Here is a 23,727-nt window from a genome sequence, read left to right on the forward strand (position 1 = left end):
CGAGGCTTCCAGCCGTCGCCGTGACGCTGCACGCCCAGCTTCTCTCTGATTTCCCTGGCCCAGTCCAGTGATGCTTGAGAGGAAAAAAAAAGCGAGCGGGCGGGCGAGGGGGGGAGGGAAAGGCGAGAATGACCGCTTTGTGTTACCTGCCATGAAACCAGTCCTTGCAGGCGTCGCACTCTATCATGAAGCGGGTTACATCGTAGGGCAGCCAGGCAGCGGAAAGAAGCAGGCAGGCAGGGCGCGGAGGTCCGGAGACCTGCCGACGTTTGGGGAGGTTTGGGGAGGTGCGCGCGCACCTCCCCAAACTTCGGCAGGTCTCCGGACGGCGGCGGCTTGGGAGAGGTGCGCGCGATCCCAGAAGCACCGAAGCCTCGGCCGCGCGCAAGTCCTCGGTAAGTTCTTTTTTTTTGTTCACTGGAGTATAAGCCGAAGTGGATTTTTTCAGCCCAAAAAGTGGGCTGAAAAATTCGGCTTATACTCAAGTATATACGGTAAATAAATTAAATAAATAAATTATGGCAGTGATATACATATAAATCAAAAACAAAAAATCCTATGGAAACAAATGCACTCAGAATATCTCATGTCCCATTTTGTAAATTAGTTATACTGGTATAAGGAGAAAGGTCTTTAGGTCTGCTCTGATATTGATAATACATGCCCTCCGTCCAGGCTTTCATATCATAATGATGGTTTAGGGAAGAATCTTGATGGCATACACATTTTACAGATGCACAGTCCCATAAAAGTTAGCAGTACCTCACTGATGAGTTCTCCAGCCTTCTTCACATTTTCTATATGAGGGGATCTTAGAGACATCCAGCCAACTCCCTTCATGCAATTCAGATCTGATTTGTAGGAAAACTATTAAATAAAAACAAAAGCAAAACGTGAGAATGATCCCTGATTTATATTTGCATTTATATTTTCTGAGGCACTCAATTGTTCCTTTGGGAATAAATAATGTATCACTGACAAATTTAGGAAAGACTAGACATCATTTGGGGGTCATCATTTCAGAGATGTTTCCTTACCTAAACTGATAAACAGAATGATCATGGGCAGGCAAAAAAGCAAGGAGAGCAGAAGCAAGTTCTGACTTCCTGCTAGCTTTCCCATTGACTTTGCTTATGGAAAACTGAAAGGAAGCATTGGAAATTACAATCATGTGATGGCAGGTGACCAAAAGCAGCATGGCCAGTACTACTGATCTAAAGAACTTGATATTTCAATCCCCCAGGAATAATGGATCTTGGATTTTGAATGCATTATTTAGTTAGCCTTTTTGAGATACATTGATTCAAAAAACCAAAGTCATTGCCCCATGGTGCACCATTTTCCCAATTGAGAGACTGATTGTTTGTTTGTTTGATTAATTGATTGATCCTACTTACTGAAACAGCACTTTTACCAATTCCTTCGGTTTGTAATTTAAAGCAAAAATTTGCTTTGTTTTAGCTATGCTTAGGGAGGAATCCAAGAATGATTCTTTGTTATCATTAGCTGTCATTAAAAAGATCCAGTTGGCTGAATGCTTTTAAACTGCATTCTAAAAAGTACTAATTTGGGTTTGGTATCTATAAAATGTACCGTGAAGTAAGAAAAACAGGAACTGATATGCTTTTGCTTTGATTTAGGTAAACTTCCAGCCAATAGTACTGTACTTCCTGTATACTTGTTTATCTCAATATTCTATTTATTAACTCAATACCAAAATTGAATTAATAAAATATTTTAGCATAACTTCTGAAATATGCTCTGAATTCATTAATCAACCATGCCCTTCAGAATGGACAGGTGCAGAAAAACTTTAAAAGATATAACTCTGTATATAATAAAAAGCCTATTTATTTAGTAAAGTTAGCAATACTTAATTTGATTCATCTTACACCGTGTTGTTGTTGGCTGTCCAAGATAATTGTCTAGATGAGGGGTAGGCAACTTTGACTCTTTTTTTTACTCGTGGACTTCAACTCCCAGAATTCCTGAGCCAGCACAGCTGGCTCAGGAATTCTGGAAGTTGAAGTCCACAAGTCATAAAAGAGCCAATGGTGCCTACCCCTGGTCTAGGTGTTACACTATTTTAACCTCTGACATTCAAGCATATGCATTACCTCACTTTGCAGCAAATTAACTTTTTTGGCCCACTTCATCCTCAAGTCTTCAGGGAGCACTGTGTACTGATGCAATCTTTTCCTGTACTCCTGGTCACTGATAAGATTCTGGGCTTTTCTAGCATGAACTAGATTAACCATGTCCATAGGGAGATTGTACTGAGAACAGATATTTCTGGAGCCTTTCTTATATTCCTGTTCACTCTGTAACTTAGCAGCATACAAGCAGTGTAGCAGATTGGTATCATCCAGAATGCTTCTGGCACCAATGTGCTTTCCCCTCTCGGAAACAAAGTTGTGCTTGTACTGTAGCTGTGATGGAAAAAAGAAAACAGGATTTATCTTGCACCTCTGCATCTGTGATGCTTTAAAAAGTAAGCTTTATGTCTACATATATTAAAACAAACGTTCACCACAGTGAACAATTCAATGCATGAAAGAGCCATCATATATTTTATTGGTGTTGTGCTTCTGTTCACTTTTCATCTTTTACACGTTAAAAACTTGGCTCTGATCAGCACATGCCAAGAGAAATTGTATTGTTTGAACAACAGGATTCTATATGTGAAAAAAGTGAGATTTTGTAGAAAGTCCTTTTGAATTCAGTGATTAAGTGTTTGAGGAACTTGCTGCTAGGTAGGAAAGCTGAGCAATGAGAACAGAAAAATATGAGGTGAATATGAGAGCATCTGCATCTGTTTTATTCGTACACTGCCACATCAGTGTTTCAGTATCATCAAAGACATAACAGGTTCATAAGCATATCTCAACAAGACTCAGGCTATGTTTTGTTTATCTGAAAGTTATTTTGATGTAGCCAAAATGCTTATTGTTATGCAAAAGGTGCTATATTTGAATATAGCTTGAAATATATGAAATCCTCTAGAGAAATGGTACTTGCAAGAAGTCATTGGGAATTCAGGAAAAGGGTTCAAATATTGAATTCTCACAATAACCAAAGAGAACAAATCTACAGATTGTATGGGTACCACTGCTGCTCTGAAAAGTAGCATTCTTATGATAGCAAAAGTCTGAATATTGCTCATAGTGGTCTTATTACTTGACTTTGGGAGGGTGCATTTTGTTTCAGGAAAGTGAAGAATGTAATTCCCATAAAAAAAGCATTGAGCTTCTAAAAGCAGAAAATAATATATTACAGTCAAATGTGGACGTAAATTTCTGTTTATTCCCCCTTAGCTATTTTACTGGAATACCCAAGGAAATAAATGGATTATATATTTACATGGATTGATATCATTTTGGATGTTTTGGGTAAATCTGAACTGAACATCCAGAGATATTTTTTCTTTCCCCTATTCCCATTGCAAGAGCTTCAGTCCTGCTTTGTTTCTGATTAATCGTGACTTTTTTTTAATTCACACAAAGAATCTCATTCATAAGTAATACATTCTGTCTCACATCCTTGTCTCACATCATTATGGAGCTGCTTTAATTCAGTAAAATCTGCTTTCTACAATGTATTACATGAAGTTAACAAAAATTAGGCAAGATGGAAGGCTGCATAATTCAACTCACATCACTGGCAATTTCTCGGGAGGCCTTGGCAGTCTGGAAAGGGATGGCTTCCATTGTCAATTTATAACCCTGAGCACGGTGATTATGCCAGGATTCCCTGTATTTTGCCTAAAGTGGAAATGGCAACTTTAGATTTCCTGGTTTCAAAATAGTTCACATAGGTTTTTGTCACTTTTAAAAAGATGCTTCTTCACATCAAATCAAATAAAAACAATTCAATAAACATATCAAATGGTAAATCCATCTTTATATGGATTGTTCAATTTGTATACGAATAATTACATCTATAAACAATCATGAGACACCTACAAAACATATGTATTTGATGTGAATAGAAATTTTCACCCAGATCTTTTTGGCAGGCACTTATTCATATTCTTGGCTCCTTCTATTTCCACATTAATTTAGGAAGGAAAAGAAGGTGAAAAATTCAGGATAGATAGTATTTCTGCCCAAATATTAACACCCCAAAACAACTACAATCATTACAACAATCTTATCACAGAATATTTAATTCTGAAAATTCACTACACTGGAACCAATGTCAGCATAAAGATCATTTTCAATAAAAAGTGAAAAAATGAATATGCAAATTTTAAATGCAGCAATGCCTATGATTTAAGATACTAATATAATAGATGCAAAAGGGAATTAAAATTATCACCACTGAGAGCAGTCAGGTTTTCCTGCTAAAGAATCATGGCAGCCAAATATAAAATGCAGCACAGAGGTTTAAATTATAATAAATTGATAAACCACAACTACTCTGACAGAAGATCAAGGACAGAAGATAGCAATTACATTTCATACATATTGGTAAAATGGGTAAAACTTTCAACTTCTCCCTTATAGAGTAGAAGGTTAAATACACTTATTGAGGAGAAATTATTTATTAAGACTAAAGTAAGCACTTACCTCACTAATGTTCATTGCATTCATTTTTGACCTTTCAAACTCAGGAAGTCCTAGGGTTACCCTACAGTGATGCAAAGTGTCTTCTCCTGCTGCTTTGTACAGGCGCTAGGAGAATTGTTTTTAAAAGTCTGGTTAACAAAAATTTCTTTAAAATGTTATCTAGCTGTATTTTTAAAATGCAAGTCTAGTCGCAGGTTGGGATTTGTTTTTAACCTATATTTCTTAAATACCACAGGTTTTGAATTATTTTAGTGAAAATACATACATACATACACTTTTGCCATATTTGCACAAAATATGGATCTATCTCCAGTGCAAAACTGGAAGCTTTGATTAAGAAGGTCCACAATTGAAGAGAATCAATAACACTAATTAAAGCATAATCAATTTTCTCTGTGCAGAAAAATAAAAAAAGCAGTGCTCCCTACTGCACTGCCGCAATTGTTGTTGCTTGCAACTGCTATTTTCCCATCTGAAGGATGGTTTAGAAATAGGATGGATAAATAAATAAATAAATAAATAAATAAATAAATAAATAAATAAATAAATAAATAAATAAATACATACATACATACATACATACATACATACATACGTGCATACATACATACATACATACATACCCTGTTTTTTTCACAGTGGATTCATCATTTCCACCCACCAAATTGTTTCTTTCATGTTCACTGCATGCTCAGAATAGAATTTGATTTGCCAGCATCCTACTTTCCATTTCTATTCTGCCACTATTATATACACAATTATAATAATATTATATACATAAAAGGGTTGAAGCTAATGGAATAACAGGCCATTGTGGGGCTGTCCCCACTAACAACTTCGGAAAGTTCCTGTGCCTAGATCTAAGTATACAAATAATGTAATTTTGTTGCCTGTTGTTCACGTCTTGCTTTTTCTCTGTTTTTGCCTGCCTTTTATCCCATTTTTGCCAGCAAATGTTTTTGATGTTTGCCGATGTTTAATAAATAAACATCAAACTATATTTTTGTTAGCTGTGCTGAATAGTATGTATACTTTCTCTGATCTGGATATCGGGAATGACTGGGGATGTACTGGGTGCAAACTAAAAGAGAAATTTCCCACAATAATTCAAAGAGAAAGTACGAGGCCAGATGAAACAGAATTTTAGGATGTCAATCATATCCATACTTTTCTTTTTCAATGACACATATAGCTGTAGAAGAGACCTAGTTTGGTCTAATGGTTAAGGCACCAGGCCAGAGGCCGTAAATTCTAATCCAGCCTTAAGTGTGAAATCTGACTGTGTGACTTTGAGCTAGTCACTCCTAGTCAGGCTTGGGGAAAAATTGGTCAGTCAATTCCTGTTCCAATAAATGTATCATCATTCAGGTGATCTAAAAACAGTGGAGTCTATACTTGCAGAGAAAATGCTAGGAATAAAAAAATAGCTGGAGATTTGTGGATTTTCCCTAAAACAGGTGTTTTTTTCTATTATTTTTTTTCTTGAAATAGAAGGAAAATAATCACCTCAACCAGATGATATTGTTAATGGACTCAATCCTTGGATCTCCCAAAATGGGGAAGATTTCAATCTGGGTGTTATTTTTGAACCTCCTGGTGTTGAAAACATTTCTCTCTCTCTCTCTCTCTCTCTCTCTCTCTCTCTCTCTCTCTCTCTCTCTCTCTCTCTCTCTCTCTCTCTCTCTCTGTGTGTGTGTGTGTGTGTGTGTGTGTGTGTGTGTGTGTGTGTGTGTGTGTGTAAAGAGGAACATTTGTTCCTTGCATTCAACCTCATCCAGCTAACAAATACACAGCTGGCAGAGTTTTTAAAGTATAGAAATAAAAATAAAGAAAATCATAATCCCATGCAAACTAAAATCTTTACAAAAAAGCACTGTACAATTTCTCTCATACAGCATAAAAGCATATTCCCACATTGCATCTCTTGTTTTTTACAAACATTTGCATTTTAAAAATTTCAAAATATTCTACCCATTAATCTGATTTATTATTTAATATGTAATAATATATTCAGTATTTAATGTTTTTCTCAATCAATATTTTAATTAATTAATCTTACTAATTGAAAAAAATGTTACAATGCTAAAAAAAAAGTTGTTGAAAAGAACGAACCTACAAATTACAGAAATAAGACTGCACTAATCCATGATTGGTAAAGCCTTATTTCATGACATTTCCATAAAAATTCAATGTTACTCTGAAAAAAAAATCATGGCAAGGAAGGTTAGGGGACCAAACAGTTTCCAAAGGTGGATTTGATTTTATTTTCATTTTAATGGTGCAATGAATCTGCAAAGGTCTCCTAAATAGTTTGAAAAATCAGAAGGAAGATTCTTGGCCTCTGGTGCTTTAAGTGAGTTTTTGAACACATTGATGTTAACTATCTTTGAGACTGTCCTTCCTGTATACCCTTTTGCATTATGGCTGCTTTCAAGAACAAAAGAGAAGTCATTTGCAGGAGTCACTATGAAATAACTGCTCTGATTTGTTTTCTTTGTCAGTCTGATTGACAAAGAGATATTAAAAGCTTCTCTATAAATAATAAAAATGATCTCATGATGTTAAAGGATAAATTGTTGGTGCTTTCCTCCCCCCCCCTTTTTTTTAGTATATTACACTTCTCAGAACATGCTGCTTTCCTCCCTCCCCATATATTGCATTTTAAAGAGGGTATTTTCTGATCCATGTTAGCAGAACCTACCTCATTAGCAATCATATTGCTGAATTTTGCATGAAGGAGGCCAGGAGAGTCTGTCACTGATGTGTACTTGAAGGAATTTGCTTGCTGACGGTATTTACTCTGAATTCACACAGCGAGAGGCAGACAAAAGGAGGGAATGCAAGATAAGGACATTATATTTTCAATGCTACAGATTTGGCTAGTACTTTACACAGAATCTGTAACATATAGCAATCTATTGACCTGTACAGTATATCATTTTAATCCCTTGCCTCCATATTATTAACCGGGCCTGCATAGTAAAAGCAATCCCTGAAAATTAGTTGTTGGCATTACTTCTTTTGAACTACATCTTAGCACTTTGATGGAAATAATAAACAAATATATATTAGATCAATTCAGAACTAATATTTTTTATTAAAATTCCTGAAAGAAATACTTATATTAGAGCTAGAAAAAGTTGGACCTCTTTTATCAATAACAGCTACATTCATATAAGGGCTTTCAAAGGATAAATAAGCCGGCTGGTTGGGTCTGTTTATTCATATATTAGAACACATGTGGAATAGGACATGCCCCAAAAGGATAAAAGCTGAACACCTCACTGCCCCTGCCTTTTCTGCTTTTAAAAGGCCTTTTTAATCCAGAGAGGCTTCTTCAGACAGGACATTTAAAAAGAGATTGGAACTATGAGCAAGAAGAGGGCAGGAGGGGGAGATTCAGTTGTCCTCACCTCTAGGATGTTTTGACGAAAAACAATTACACCATGTTTATACATGAAAGGAAATCGCATGCACATTTTTAAAATGTGGTTTCTGCCATTATATCTGTTTTGGTCTTTATTTTGCCTTATTATTGACCCATTCTTTTGCTCTGGAGAAAAACTTAAGAGTGAGATGAGAGAGCAGGAGAGGGAGACAGAGAGAGTGCATAGTAATGAGGAAGAGTAATTTTCTATCCAGGCCACTTATATAGAGTCACTTGGGTTTTGAGAAATGTGATTCTATGTCTAATATAAAAACACAAGCTTCCTTTCATCTGGAAAGGAGAATTTGCTTCTACAAAGGATCACCCTAATGTACCAATCACTTGGGTCCTGATTACAGAACAGAAAGTTTGTGAAAGTAGTTATCAAGGTCTGCAAAACCTTGAACTCCGTTCAGTTCATCCAGGATATAAATTGAGTGATCAAATAAAGAGGAAGGGTGGGAATGAAAGCCCACCCTTAATCAGGAAGCCTCTTTGTCAGTTTTACACAGACATCTGGCAAAACCTTGTTTGTAGTGGAGAAATCAAAAACATCTTTTGTTACCTCACTGATGAGTTCAGAAGCTTTCTTCTTTGCTTCAATCTCCAAGGCCCCGGGTATGATACAGCCAACTCCTCTCATAAAGTTCAAGTCAGATCGGTATAAATTCTATGAGAAACCAATCAAAACTAAGTGATAGCACAGAACGAAGAAGCATTTATTCAAATGCTTTCATTATAAATAACATCTGTTACATAAAACCTATATAATTTTCAAGCATACTGGAATTGAATTTCCTTATTTCATGATGGTGCGTTTAAACACACTTTCATTTACATGCACAAAACATTAGCTCAGTATTGTCTGTCTGTGTGTCTATCTATCTATTTCTATATAACTCTTATCTATCTATCTATCTATCTATCTATCTATCTATCTATCTATCTATCTATCTATTGCTGGAAAACAATACCTAATTCTGAAGTCAATTCTGTATAAAATTGAAAATTATTTTTGATATTTCATCTAAAATCATTCATATCAATCAAAAACCCTACACTGATGAAATGATCATGTTTATACTCTAAAAACTTTAAGCTACTACTTTTTTAGTGTCACGGTTGTAACAGCGGATATTACGCTAATGTATGTACATATGTGTGAATACACACACACGTAATTTACACTTTTTTTTAATAGTTAGGGAGAATATAGATACCAAGATTTAGGTACTGCTGAGTGAGAAAAAAAATAGGCAATAGCCAGCCTACCTGGGTAAAACAGTATTTGAGACCAGTCTCCATCTATGGACATTTTATTTCAGCCTCAAAGCCTTCATAGCCAGGTTTTTGATGCTTCTTAATGCCTAATGTTACAGTTTATCTGTAACAAATAATGTCTTCTTGTCCACAGTTTGATATGGATGTGAGCATAGATCTGGTTTCTTCTAACAAAAACCAGCTGTTCACCTCAAAATGTGTTCTTTCAAATTTCATTTGGGCAGAAAGCATGAACTCAGGGTCTAGGAAAGTAGAGTAGCTATTGGCATCCATAATCTTCTACAAAAGACTGGAGGCACTGGGCCACAGGGTTAGGCCAATTGCCCTGCTGTTGCTGCACCATTTTTTTTCCAGTGGTGGGCAGCATAATTTCTTGGGCTGCTAGATTCCATTATCAGGATGGGGTAGAGTTCTCTAGATCATGGAGTTAGAGAATTGCAACCTACCATGTCTGGTTGGGCTTTCAAAAATTCCAGAATTTCATACAATTATTGTTATAGACCAAACTAACCTGGGAGATGCATGTTATACGCACAATACAGTCTGATTAATATATGTCCTTTGTCTAATTCCTATTGCACAGTGTCAATTATGTCAACAAGGAGACTAGACTATTGCTGACATTTGTGGAATCCAATCATTTCCAGAGGGTACTTGGTAAGCTTCCTAAGCAATTCCACTGAGATTTAATTGTTGGCTGGAATGCCTGGAGGATAATGGCTTTGGGTTGAAATTGCATCTGAACAACATTTTCCTGTCTACCAAGTAAGGACAGCTCCTTGAACTCCTGATGAGTTCCAGAAAGTGGGGTGTTATTTTAGGAACTGAATGTAAGTCATTCAAGAGACCTATTGGATTGGAGCAGCATATAAACCCAGTATACAGAGTACATAAATATATTAGAAAATATATTCTTAAAACTCAGATTTAAATTTTTATAGGAGCAGAATGGGGAGGCATATTTATACTGATTAAGGGATGAAAATAATTAATTATAAAGGTATAAGTTATTATTATAAAACTATACTTTAAATGGCTCAGCCCCACTTTGGTTTAAATCTGACCTTGCCCAATTTTCAAATGTGATTTTCACTAATTCTTCATAAATTGATCTGGCTCTCTGTCTCACAGAAGCTATTCAACTCTCAGTTAAAGATGGTCTGCAGAACTTAATTTACCTCACTCTGTAGTTTATAAGCTTTTTTAGCACACTGCAGCCTCATATCTTCTGACAGCGCTGTATAATCATGAAGCAGTTGTCTATATTCCTGATCACTGACCAAAGACTGGACTTTTCTGGCATGTACTAAATTCAGCATGTCTAATGGTAGGTGGAACTTGGTCTTCTGATTATCAAAATCTTTCCTGTAATTTATCTAAGAAGGAAGTAAAAACAAATGCTATTTTTCAGTCATGACTTAAAAGATAGTCATAGAAAGTAATCTGACAAATTCTTTTGAAATTATTCACTTTACGATTATAATTATAACTACTAACTAGGAAACAGGACAGAAAATAACAATATAATCACAGGAAACAACTAGCCACTTGAATGTACTGTTATTATTTGCTCCTCAACAAGCTTGGGGTACATTATGAGCACATTACTGAATTCTGTTCCTAAGCATATGAGTATTGTCTTAGAAGTCTTTCTAGTAATTTCAAAAGTGTTCTTTGAAAATGCCTGTATTATATTGGTGAACAAAGCCAACACTAGCCAAAGCATAAAACAACTGAAAGAAATAATACAAAGTCAGAAAATATGGAAAGAGCTTGTCCATAGAAACACCAAGAATCTGACTTGACTGAAAGAATATCATCATCGTCGTCGTCGTCATCATCATCACATTGCAAGAAAATTAGAACCACTGTAATGTTTTGTCCTATCCACTTTTCTCCTTACTTCTTCTTTTGGCATTGCTCCTCAATGTTTCCTCCCTTCCATTTCCATACTTAATAGTGGTGCAGTATTAAGTTACCATTTTTATTTTTTACTCATTGTGTTGGATTTGAGTTCCAAAAGCTTAAGGGAGTTTACATGCAGGTCTCCTTTATTGTATCCTCACAGAAACAAGATCATATGATGCACAATAACTCAGATAGCTTAAGAACCTATTTAGGGAAGACAAGGCTCTCACTGGTTTAAATAATAATATTCCAGAGGTATCTTGGCCCTGAATACCAGGTACTGGAAAAAGATGGTGAAAGGAGTTATGGTATTTATGTCTTATCCATGCATTGTTTTTTCTTTTGTTTTGATAGGCATCTGCTTGGTTGATGAAATAAACAGGATTAGATAAGACTTTAGATAATTCTGTAAAGGCTCTTATATTCTTATGCCAATACAGGTGAAAGTCTCATCCATTTATATTATTTTGAATGTGCTGATCCTTACAAATTGAATGTATGCTTATTAAAAATATAGTGATACAAGTTGATTTAGTATACCACTTACATCACTCTGTAGCAAAGCTGCATGCATGAAGTGAGAGATGTTTATATCTTCCAAGCCATGGGGACCAATCAAATGTCCCTTCATTTTCTCAAATGCCTCCTTGTACTTATACTGAGGAGGAGAAAGAAAACATTAACATAATGAAAACATGAAAAGTGAAATAAAATAACTACTTTTACATTGTTTTTTGTTGTCTTCTCTGATAGTGAAGACTTTAGATAAAGTCATATGTATCAAATGGCCTTATTCAGGCAAAACCAAATTTGTTTAGAATACATCTGCTCTACAAGAAAGGGAATGTGGGTTTGGAAATTCAAATTACATTTATTAACCTGTACTTTGTTTAAACAACAGCTGGTGTCTAATTGTTATGTAAGAACTGGTACTAAAACACAAGGTGTTATATATATTCACACCCTTTGCAAATATAGTTACATGTAATCCCATTATAATAGATCCTCACCCCTGCTCATTTGTTTTATTTGTTGAACTCCATACAATGGCATAAACTCAATATTATTGAGGATTAGATTAAAATCTCTGAGTTAAACTCTTGATATACTTGGAGAAAAGATTTAAGAATTACTCTAAATAATAATAAACCACTAAACCATTTTTTAAGCAATAAGAGGAACAATAGATGAATAGTTTGACCTAAAAAACATACTAGAATATATTCAGAAGTAAATTCAGTCTGTTATTTGAATTTCCTAGTTTAAAAAAAAGCTTCATAATAATATAATAGCTATTGTATTTTTGGAGACTGCAACTGAAAGTAATGAATATGTTTCATAATGTTCCAGTAGCAATTTCTAATCTATCATATCGTTTACAATACAGACAAAATAAGAGGCAATTTTATATACTATTTTATTCTCTTTTCCAACTGTCCTTAAGAATTTTATTGACAGTGGGGGGAATATTCTTCTTTGTCCTAATACTAACTTTGATATTGAAATAGTCATCCAAGATGACTTTTAATATTAAATAAACCCATTTTAAAGAATAGTGATCATTAAAAGTATCTTCCCTTCCCCCTTCCAGTTTGCCAATATAAATTATATAATATACAGTATCAAATATAATGTTTAAAGGTACATTAGGATCCATTTACCTAATTCTACTTAGCAGAGTATTATTTAATTCACACATACAATTTGTGGAAATAATTTGAAATTCTTTATACTCCAAAGCTATTTGTTTCTTCCATTGTCCTTTTCTAAACAAAATGCCCTTAGAATTATTTCTTTGCCATTGTTACTAAATCAACTTACATCACTTATAATTTCATTAGAAGCCTTTGCTGTCTGGAAAGGAATGGCATCCAGTTTCAGTCTATAACCACCATGTTGCATTTTATTCCAGGATTCTTTGTAATGGGTCTGTTTGGAAATAGTAAGTAAGACCAACATCCATTTATTGAAGCATGTTCTTCCCTACAAAGAACAATACGTTCTATACCTAGAATGCCTAGCCCAAACTTATATAGATTAACTTGTTTCTAATTAAATAGGCTTCTCTATTTAGGTCAGTATTGTATGTTGTTAGAGTTACAGTTCATATAAGATGCTATGCTGACTTCTGACAGAATCTTGAAATCTGCTTCAGCTGGTGTAATGGATGTCAGAATGAACTTGGGAAACAGGAGGAGGAAGAGGACTATAGCCTAGACAACAGTCAAAGAAGAGCTATCTCAGCGAACAGAAACGAGGGTGAAAGAAATATTTCAGAAGGGACTCTCCCTAGTTCTCTGGAAAGTAAAGGCAATTGAGGGGAGAGGTATTTTTAGATTTGTAAGATTCTGTTACTGTAATCTTATGATAAAGCTAATATTAGTATTCATAGTTTTGATTTCTTGCCTGGACAAACTTGAATAGCTGACAGTTAGACCCACTGATTCAAATTGGAAATATGATTAATCTGAAAAAGGTTAATCTAGATTCAGTCCAATGTGTCTGAAGCAGTCATTTTATTATCTTGTCTAAGGGCAGCAAATCTATTTTGCTTATATCCATTAATGTTTACCTTTAGTATTGGCAATAGCTTCTCTTTTATCTTAATTTGCAGTTATCATAAAAGGTGTCAGTAATAACAGCACTAGCAAGAAGAAATCAATACTTAAAATGCCCCAGATGTAACATATTGCATTCTGAAGCATAAATGGCAGCCAAGCATCATAGAAAATTACATTTGAGCCAACTACCCATTTTTTATTTTTTTATTTTTGCAATGCAAACTGAATCTGGGGCATTTTGAATAAAAGTAATGGTAGCTATCCTCAAGAAGATAGGATATATGTGCTATAAGGAAAAACATAAACTTAACTACAATTGAATGATTCCTTGCTGTTACGTAAGGTTACTACCATGCAAATAACTTGGTTGCAAATTTTGCAACTTCTACCCTTTGTTTTAAGGAGACTATGGAAGATTTATTGTCACAATTGAGTACTTGTTATAAGAACACCAAACTTCATCTCAGTTCAGTCTTGGCATCTTGGCATCTTCTTTTCAGAAAGCCAAACCAGCCAACAATATGGCAATATTGCCATTATTAAAAATGAGAAGAACATCAAAAAATACATATGCATAAGCCCGTTCTTGTAAACCCTTATTTACAATCAGACTTATCCTCAAGAAAGAGAGAAAAATACATTTTACATAAATCACAGCTATTAATATAAAGAAAGTCAAGATGTGTCCGAAAAAAACTTACCTCACTGATATTCAAAGCATTTTGCTTAGCTTGAAAGATTTCAGGAAGTTCTGCTATTTGGGTATAATTATGTTTGACATTCTCTCCATGTTCTTTATAAAGCCTCTGCAAAATTCAGAAAATAATTTGTAAGGCACCATTACATGTTTTTGTGCATAATATCTCTCCCACCCTCCCCCAAATGAATCCTTATAAAATTAATTCAAGAACTATAGCCAACATAAGAATTCATCTAAGCCTTATTAATTTTCTTGTGACTGTCTTTACTAACTGGAGATTTAAAATGAGTTAATTTAGGTTGTGGTATCTAGAATCTGGAGCACCCTTTGAGGTCAGCTATTTCCAGTTGTGTACTGAAACCTTTTTTGGCAAATCGTGAATTCCTTCCTCGGTATACATCCAAGCCATTGTTTGCTTATCATATACATTGGTAAAGTTTATAAAGTGATGATTCACAACAGCATTAAATGTTTTTTTTATTTAAATATTGCTACGTTAATTAGCTTCTATCAAAGAACAGCATTCCAGTATCTCAATTCAGTGTGAATGGGGAGAATCGAAATGCTGCTGTCTCGTGCTAGAAATTCCTTTCTAAAACACAGCACTTGCAGGCAATGTGCTCTGGAAGACAGAATTATCTCTTGCTGTTTTCTGAATTTTGAAATCCTTGATGGCAGATTTATTCATTTATAGGTCCTGAATAAGATAATTATTTTAACTCTTGAATATGAATATGATATGGTTCCCAGGCTTATTTATTTATCAATGTGCCATCCATATTCTTCTGCTGAGCCAGTGGTGATAACTTAGAAAAATGCCACTTCCCAGTAATGCTTATCTGGTATCTACTGTATTGTTTTTTTCACCATGAGGTAATAATTATTTTCCCAGACTTTAGATCTCGCTGTGCACTTATGTTATGATTTAATTTGATTATTTTCTTGTTCTATTTTACATTATATTGGGATTATTTCTAAGTGGAAAGCTGTACTTAAATTTGAAATAAAACAACATAAATCATTTTTCATCTCCTCATGTATTGTCTTTGAGTATATCCATCACAGAATTACCTATTACTATAGAAATAATCAGCTGTAGATTAGAAGTATCTATGTACATGGCTGTATAAGATTGAAGTGATTTGTATTACTAGCATTGATTTATTGTAAAAAAAGACAATTGCTAAAAATTGTTTTGGTGAGAGAAAGAGACATTCATATTTAAAATGTTCCCTAAGGAGAAAAAATATGTATTACAAATATGAAGCTGATATGGTAATCAATTGCAAACACATGCTTAATGTACCAAACTGTATGAGTTAGGATAGGGTTACAAATTTATCTCTCTATATATGAGTGTTCTACTAGGCTTTTTAGAAGAATGGTAGGTTTCCATTAACACAAGTTTCTCTATTCCTGAGAATGAGGTCAATGACATAGAAAACTAGTGCTTCAATCAGGTCATTCAAAGAGGCTACCACTCTTATAATCATAATGTATATACATTACAACTTACATCCACAGCCTGGTTATAACTAATTCTAGCCTGGATCATCCCAGGAGTGTCTTTAATACTGGTAAACTTCAAAGCATATGGGTGCTGACGGTATTTCTTCTGTTGAGAAAAAAAAAGATCAAAGCAGTGAATTTTGTGCTGCTCTTTCATGCTATTTGAAATAAAAAAAATTGTAGGTTCCTTGAGATTAGAGTGAATGTGTAAACATAATTATTATTCCTCTTTCTTCATGTTTATCACCTAATAACTTTCAGATTAGAATTAGTTTCCATTTAAAACTAATTTTTACTAGTGTGATCATACTAGTTTCCACTTAAAATTTAAGGAAAACATTTCATCAAGAGGATTGTGTATAATAAAATGCCCAGAATCCCATGAAAAAACCCTCATGCATTCTCCCTAAGTCTGAAATACAAAGGAGCATTCTATATTGGTAAGCCCTTGAAGTAAAACGGCTATTTGAATATAATACCGCAATGATATTTTTGTGCATTATTTGAAATCTGATTATTTAAGTCATGAATACAAATAATAAACATTGAAGCCAAATCAAAGAGGCATTTCTGATAGCCTATCTTATTGCTTAAGTTACACAAAAAATGAGATATTTAATCATATGTTTTTCCTGTATTTGTATATATATCGTTCACTTCGAGGACATTGGATTGTGACATTTACATTAACATTGCAGTGCATCTTTATTGTGCTGTTCCCACAAGTGAAAATAATTGATTCACCAAATTAACTGTTGTAATAAAAATATTTTAAAATATTTTTTTTAAAAAATGGTAGACGCTTCAAAAGTTAAAAACATCTTATCACTCGTAACTATAAAGATAACAATTACATAAAAGATTCTTAGGGTTGCTAGGGACAAAGACTACTTGAAATCCATGTTTTAGAAAATACATTCCTTCAAATTATAATTACAAGCAAAAGTGAAATATAGTTGGTAAAAATCACAATTTCCAAAGTGCTGCCATTTCAATAGTGAGAATATTAAAGCTGCAAAATAATTATGCCAAGTGCCTGAATATTGCTTACTTAAAACAATATTGTAAAAGCATAAATATCTTATGTGGTTTTGCTGGTCTGGCAAAGAGCTTCAGTAGCACTAAAACTACACCAGAAAATCTGAGACTAAATGTATTTCTGCTATAAATGACCATGCCTGTCATTGCACCATCTTTAGTGTGACTGCACAAAAGTTCTCTTGAATCCTTAAATCCTCTTAACTTACTTGCTAGGTATGCATATTCAATCATTCACAATAGTTGCTGGCGATGTCTTAGAAAGTAGCATTCAGAAGCAACTATAAGCTACATTTTGTTTTTTGTACTGAAAAAAGGGGAGAGCTTGAACAAAAGTTGGTTATTAGAGTCATAAATATACAAGTTAAGCCTTGATGAACTTCATTAATAAAATGCAAGGTGGTGGGTTAGCAATTGTTTGATTGCTATTATTATTCATGATATTGCTTGTCACCTCCTTTGCTTTTGCAAAGACTATATGGACTCCCACTGTTTTGTGTTTGGTATCTGGCTTCCTTCTAATTATGACTACAATGCCTTGTTTTGAGAGCCTTTTTCTTTTCTCCCCCTTTCAGTGGAATTATTTTAATTTTATACAGACATTTTACATGCATTATGGGGCAGGTATTGCTGCAGCTGTCACGAAATCTCACCTCACTAATGAGTTCTCCTGCCTTCTGAGCCTGCTTCACATTTAATGACCCAGTGGCGATCCATCCGGCTCCTTTCATCCAGTTCAGATCTGCTCTGTATCGGTTCTGACAAAAGGAAATGAAAATGCTCCATTGTGGCTGCTCACACATTAAAAATGCTACCTAAAGAACTCACACATCAGAACACCAACTGAGCTAAATTAGAGCCTGCTTTTGTTTTATTCACTTCTTTGCAACTGTGGAAAGAAATGTGAAAGGGAGGGTGGTGGATTGAAAAAGAGATCATGAATGTGCTGACACTGAACGTTTTTGCTATAAGGTTTAAAAGAAAATGCATTGAGGAGGAACGTATTTATTTACTCTCTTTTACTGATTACTAAAAGTTTCTGACAGTCTCAAAATATCAGTCATGAAAATCAGGGTTGGTTCTCCATAGATCTTTTTTGCTATTTTCCTGAAATAAGGCAAATGAGTATGATAAGACTTACTCCAAGTGTGAATTGAGTTACAGCCATAGGAAAGATTTGGGGCAGTAAAGGAAATTAGTGAAGGTGCACACAGGAATGACTTATTTAAATCACTTTTTTTTGTAAAGGCCAGTGCAAATAACCCATGTGTTAATTCTACCCAAAGTTACATGAAAGAGGGAAATGTGAATTCATCAACATCAGACAAATACTCATGCCTCTATAATAGGGGTTCAAACCTACCTATGATATGGTTGCTGAAAATAGGTGGCATAGTTTCTTGCCATTCCAAGATGTCAAATTAGCCCCATTTACATATACATATACATATACATATACATATACATATACATATACATATACATACATACATACATACATACATACATACATACATATATATATATATATATATATATATATATATATATATATATATATATATATATATAAAGGGAACACAAGATAAGACATCCTACTATTAAATACAGTACATTGTATTTTGCATCATTGATCTGTTCATTATAGCGGCCTACGCTCACCCAAAAATATTAAGTACAGTTTCCATTCATATAGGTGTCAATGAGAAGCATAATATTGGTTTGTAAATATTATTTAACTATGAAAAAGTACTCACTTTCATAATTTGCAATATATACACATTTCCAGATCCATCAGGAATTTACACAAAGTTGTATAAAAAAACCACACAGGATTCCATAAATGAAGTTGTTTTTGATCCAGGATAAACAGTGTACATTTTACCTAACTTAGAAATTGTGCCACACCAGAACACACTATAACTCCTACCATATTGGAATCACTTATTATATTAAGAGTTATAATTTAGCAAGCTCCTGACCGTTTGATCGAGCCATTGTGTTTATGGTCTTAGTATATAATCAGACTATATACTATATACTATATAGGTTTTTATCAGTAAACCTATAAAAGATTAACCATCTAAAGTTATTCTTTATGATTAGCCACAAATGGCTAAGAGAGTATAAGCTTGTGTAAAAATAATGAACTTTGGGACTTACATCACTCTGCAAGCCATAAGCCTGCTTGGCCCATTCTACCTTCATATCTGTGGGCAAGACTGTATAGCGGTGCACGATTGTCTTATATCCTCTATCAGTGGCCAAGTCCTGAGCTTTCTTGGCATGGACAAGATTTATCATATCCATGGACACATGATATTGATTCTTTACATCTTCAAATGCCTTTTTGTATTCCAGGTCACTCTGCAACTTGGATACATGAAGCATGTGAGCCATTTGTGAGTCTTGGCTCACATCTTGCACTCCAATCAACTTTCCTCTAGTCTTCTCATAATTCTCCTTGTATTTTATCTGTTGAGAAAAATAATAGATTAAGGCAGCAGGGAGAAGGAAATAGTCTACTCATTATTGACTATGGAATCAGATCCAGGTAACCTTCCTTATAAAGGTATGTCCTGCATTCTGTTTCTTCTTGATCACATATCATTTATTGATTAGCAAAATGTTTAAACAAGGATGCAGTCGTTCATTCTAGTTTTAATAATTCTTAAGGGAGCATATTTTCAACTCAATACTCACGTCACTTGCTAGGTCCCTCTTTGCCTTGGCTGCCAGGAATGGTATAGCATCAAGATGAAGTTCAAACCCTTTCTCTTTCTGCCTCTCCCAGCTACTCTTGTACATTTTCTAAAAATATGTTAATACCACAATTATTTTGCTTGCTGTCATGAACCACAGGCATTATAATTGCATCCAATAGCTCCAAAAGGAATCACATTTGTATTGTTTTACCAGTTATTTAAATGCATCTCAAGTTCCTATTGTTAATCCAGTTTGTTTGTTTCCCTATTGGCCAAATTAAGAAGATCCTTATTATAGGTGTCAATATGAGCAACATAGGTGTTCTACAAAAAAATTATGGTGGTTTTTCCCAAATGGGATAATCTAAATGCTTTAAATTTCAACTTCCATTATTCCTGACATAGGTGATGCTGAATAGAGCTATTGGGAATTGTAACCCAAAACAAAAAAGAGACCCTGTCACTCTTAATGAATACTAGACACTAGTTGTCTGACAGGAACTAGCTAACATTGTCTAACAGAGACTCAGAATCCACACTAAATTATAATTCACAAAATTCTTGTGGGATATTGTTGAGCTCTTATTTTATACAAATGTATATTATATATAAATGTATGGATGCCCACAAGGGTTGTGCGCCTTTCTAAAATATTTTGGCAGAAATGTTCCAGAACTTGCACAAGGATAGCAACTCTCTACTATTACTTAAAATGTAAGCTTTCGGGCTTTCTCCATAAACTCCATACAAAATAGCATTCAAAACTCAACATACCTCACTAATATTTGCTGCATTTATTCTGGCCTGTATGAATAGAGGCTCATCTTTGCTAATAGTGTAGTTGTGAAGAAAATCCTCTTTTGCTGACTTGTATGCAATCTGTTCACAAAAGCAGACAAAATCATGTCATCCAGAGGCATAAGGCACAACAAAAAAATATCTTAGTTCTTACAAATATATAAACATGCCTTCTCCAACCTTTAACCCAGTAGTGTTGACATTAACTGACACCTACAGTGGTTCAGGTAGACTTTTTCAGGTAGAACAGACTTTTTCATACCTTAGCATAAAATGTTGGATATTGAACAGGGGTTTTTCTGCCCACAGTCTGTATGCTTTATTACTGAACAAAGGTGATTTCCATACATTTTTCTATAAATTTATACACCAATAGGGAAGGGGAGAAGGGAGAAGGGAGAAGGGAAAGGAGGGGAAGGGAAGGGAAGGGGAGGGAAGAGGAGAGGAGAGGAGAGGAGAGGAGAGGAGAGGAGAGGAGAGGAAAGGAAAGGAAAGGAAAGGAAAGGAAAGGAAAGGAAAGGAAAGGAAAGGAAAGGAAAGGAAAGGAAAGGAAAGGAAAGGAAAGGAAAGGAAAGGAAAGGAAAAAAGTCATATGACCTAAAATAGTATATAGTTTAGATTGCAATCCTTTTAAAGAAAGCCAAAGATGGATTTTTTGTCTAGTATTTATAAAGAAGCTATAAATTCATGAAGAAGTCATAATTATTTGTATATGCTTTGTTTCTCCAAATTCTAGTTTGTAAAGCATTGGATTTGTCAATATTATGATAACAATTTGTGTAAGTAGTAGAAGCATTACAGTAGGAGAATGAAACAATTTCTTATTCATGGTGTCATAGTTCTGATTAATGAGACAGACCAAAGAACATTCAGGCATTGTTTATTCTAAAAAGTCTATAATAATGAGAACGAAGCATCGGCACACATGGATGGATGCCAGAATCTGAATTCTCCTCCCTTGAACACATCGTACCAAACACAATTCCCTCCCTTAGTTTACATGTCATAAATCACATTCTCCAATTAGTTTAACATGCAAAGCTTCACTTCCTTTCTGTAGCAGGACATTCCTTATCTTATTAAAACTACCGGATTAGAATTCTCCTCCCCCCAGCTTCATTTGATTCAAAGCAAAACAATTTAAAGGAAAAGGCTGCCTCTTATATTGTCAGAGCAAAAACACCCAATGTTTGCAGCATTCACATATGGTGTGAAAACTTGGTTTGCAGCTGATGCTAGCTTCTGCATATTATACTGTATCAGAATGGGCTGCTTTCCCCTAATATGCTAATATAAAGTAGTACAATATCTCTTTTGTAAATAATGGAAAGATTTCAGAATAATAAAAATAGTATCCCAGAGCAGTTTAGCTTCTTCATTTTCTATTACTTTGCCTATTTTGCCTGCAAGCAAGACTACAAAATAGACCAAGTAATAGAAAATGGAGAAACTAAGTCTTTGGCACTTTAGAATTAGGTAGACAAGCACCTGCCACACAGCATCCCAGACATAACAACTGTTGTTAAGAAAGACAAAATAAGTCTGGATACTGGACCCTGCAGTATCTGGAGGCAGCAGAATAAAAGAAAAAGAACTGGGGGAAAACCACAAAATACAAAAACCTATAAACAGAAGTCTAAGGACTATGGCAAAATAAAACTAAGATAATAGCAAAGATATTACCAAAAATGCCTTGGGTGCAACTAGAGCACCACTTGAACACTATCAGCACTGATAAATTCAGCATCAGTCAATTGCAAAAGACAGCTTTACTTGGAGCATGTTACATCTTGTGATGATACCTTTAACACCCATCAAACACCATCTGCCATCCCAGGTCCTGGGGAAGGACTCAGTAGGTGGATAAAAATGCCAAATCCATCTAATCTTGCTAACTATGCAGCCAATGATAATCTATGAAACTTGCAATCTAACTCTCAACAATTCTGTCTAGCAATTGTGGAAGACGGACACGTAACCTTAGCAACAAACAGTAGAGTCTTGCTGAGGACAAATATGCAGAAGTAAAGTTGTTTTTTCTTAGTAGTTTACTACATGGCCTTAATCACCACAATATCCAAAACAATGGTAAAACAACATCTTGATACATTATTTAAGTAAGCCAAACATTAAATAGCACAGATGAACTACATATGAATCAATGTAAGAAATGAAAATGGGACGCGGTGGCTCAGTGGGTTAGGACGCTGAGCGTGTCGATCAGAAGGTCGGCAGTTTGGTGGGTCGAATCCCGAGTGTCGCGTAACAGAGTGAGCGCCTGTTACTCGTCCCAGCTTCTGCCAACCTAGCAGTTCGAAAGCACATAAAAATGCAAGTAGAAAAATAGGGACCACTACGGTGGGAAGGTAACAGTGTTCCGTGCGCCTTTGGCATCTAGTCATGCCGGCCACATGACCACGGAGACATCCTCAGACAAGTGCTGGCTCTTTGGCTTTGAAACGGAGATGAGCACCGGCCCCTAGAGTTCCCCCATGTGCGGGGGAACCTTTACCTTTACCTAAGAAATGAAAAATGTTCATTGCTAAATCTTCCTATTTTTCATTGCTGGTATTTGTAAAGACCTAGCTTTCTGGGAAGGTTCTTATGTTGGGAAAGGTGGAAAGAAAGGAAAGAGGAGCAGCAGGAGAGAAGTGGATGGACTCAGTTTCAGTGGCAATGCGTGCATTGTTGGAAGACCTGAAGGACCAGGTTAGGATCAGATTGTCATGGAGAAAAAACTATTGACATGAATAAGAGTTAATACTGACTTGATGACACATAATAAGTCAATCATTCAATTTGTCCTCAGGGATTTTTTAGTTTTTAACAATAACAAATCAATATAGAAAGAAGGTAAAGCAGACTCACATCACTCTGCATTTCCTGGCTTTTCTTCGCATGTTGGATCTGGGAACTGTCTGCAATGCTTGTGAACTTTAGAGCATCAGCCCTCTGTCGATACTTTTTCTAATAATAATAATAATAATAATAATAATAATAATAATAATAATAATAATAATAATAATAATAATAAGAAGAAGAAGAAGAAGAAGAAGAAGAAGAAGAAGAAGAAGAAGAAGAAGAAGAAGAAGAAGAAGAAGAAGAAGAAGAAGTAGGAAGGGACCTTGGAGGTCATCTAGTCCAACCCCCTGCTCAGGCAGGAAACCCTATACCATTTCAGACAAGTGGCTGGCCAGTCTCTTCTTAAAAACTTCCAGTAAAAATACATTTT

The 23,727-nt window shown here is 34.9% G+C and overlaps 1 protein-coding gene across 2 annotated transcripts in view; it reads right to left on the reverse strand.

Moving 5' to 3' along the window:
* The window catches only part of NRAP (nebulin related anchoring protein), a 73,125-nt gene that overhangs the window by 12,297 nt on the left and 37,101 nt on the right, over positions 1 to 23,727 (reverse strand). For both annotated transcript variants that reach the window (XM_081329235.1, XM_081329234.1), the window contains 16 exons: positions 23,364 to 23,462; positions 20,472 to 20,576; positions 19,696 to 19,803; positions 19,156 to 19,467; positions 17,646 to 17,750; positions 15,962 to 16,060; positions 14,447 to 14,551; positions 13,006 to 13,113; positions 11,732 to 11,842; positions 10,455 to 10,652; positions 8,561 to 8,665; positions 7,270 to 7,368; positions 4,569 to 4,673; positions 3,654 to 3,761; positions 2,118 to 2,429; positions 763 to 867 (listed from right to left, as the gene is read on the reverse strand). In XM_081329235.1, the coding sequence (XP_081185361.1) occupies positions 763 to 867; positions 2,118 to 2,429; positions 3,654 to 3,761; positions 4,569 to 4,673; positions 7,270 to 7,368; positions 8,561 to 8,665; positions 10,455 to 10,652; positions 11,732 to 11,842; positions 13,006 to 13,113; positions 14,447 to 14,551; positions 15,962 to 16,060; positions 17,646 to 17,750; positions 19,156 to 19,467; positions 19,696 to 19,803; positions 20,472 to 20,576; positions 23,364 to 23,462 (2,184 nt within the window). The remainder of the gene's footprint in view (positions 1 to 762; positions 868 to 2,117; positions 2,430 to 3,653; positions 3,762 to 4,568; positions 4,674 to 7,269; positions 7,369 to 8,560; positions 8,666 to 10,454; positions 10,653 to 11,731; positions 11,843 to 13,005; positions 13,114 to 14,446; positions 14,552 to 15,961; positions 16,061 to 17,645; positions 17,751 to 19,155; positions 19,468 to 19,695; positions 19,804 to 20,471; positions 20,577 to 23,363; positions 23,463 to 23,727) is intronic.

Source organism: Vipera berus, assembly GCF_964194415.1.
Source record: "Vipera berus genome assembly, chromosome: 5".
NCBI classification, from domain to species: domain Eukaryota; kingdom Metazoa; phylum Chordata; class Lepidosauria; order Squamata; family Viperidae; genus Vipera; species Vipera berus.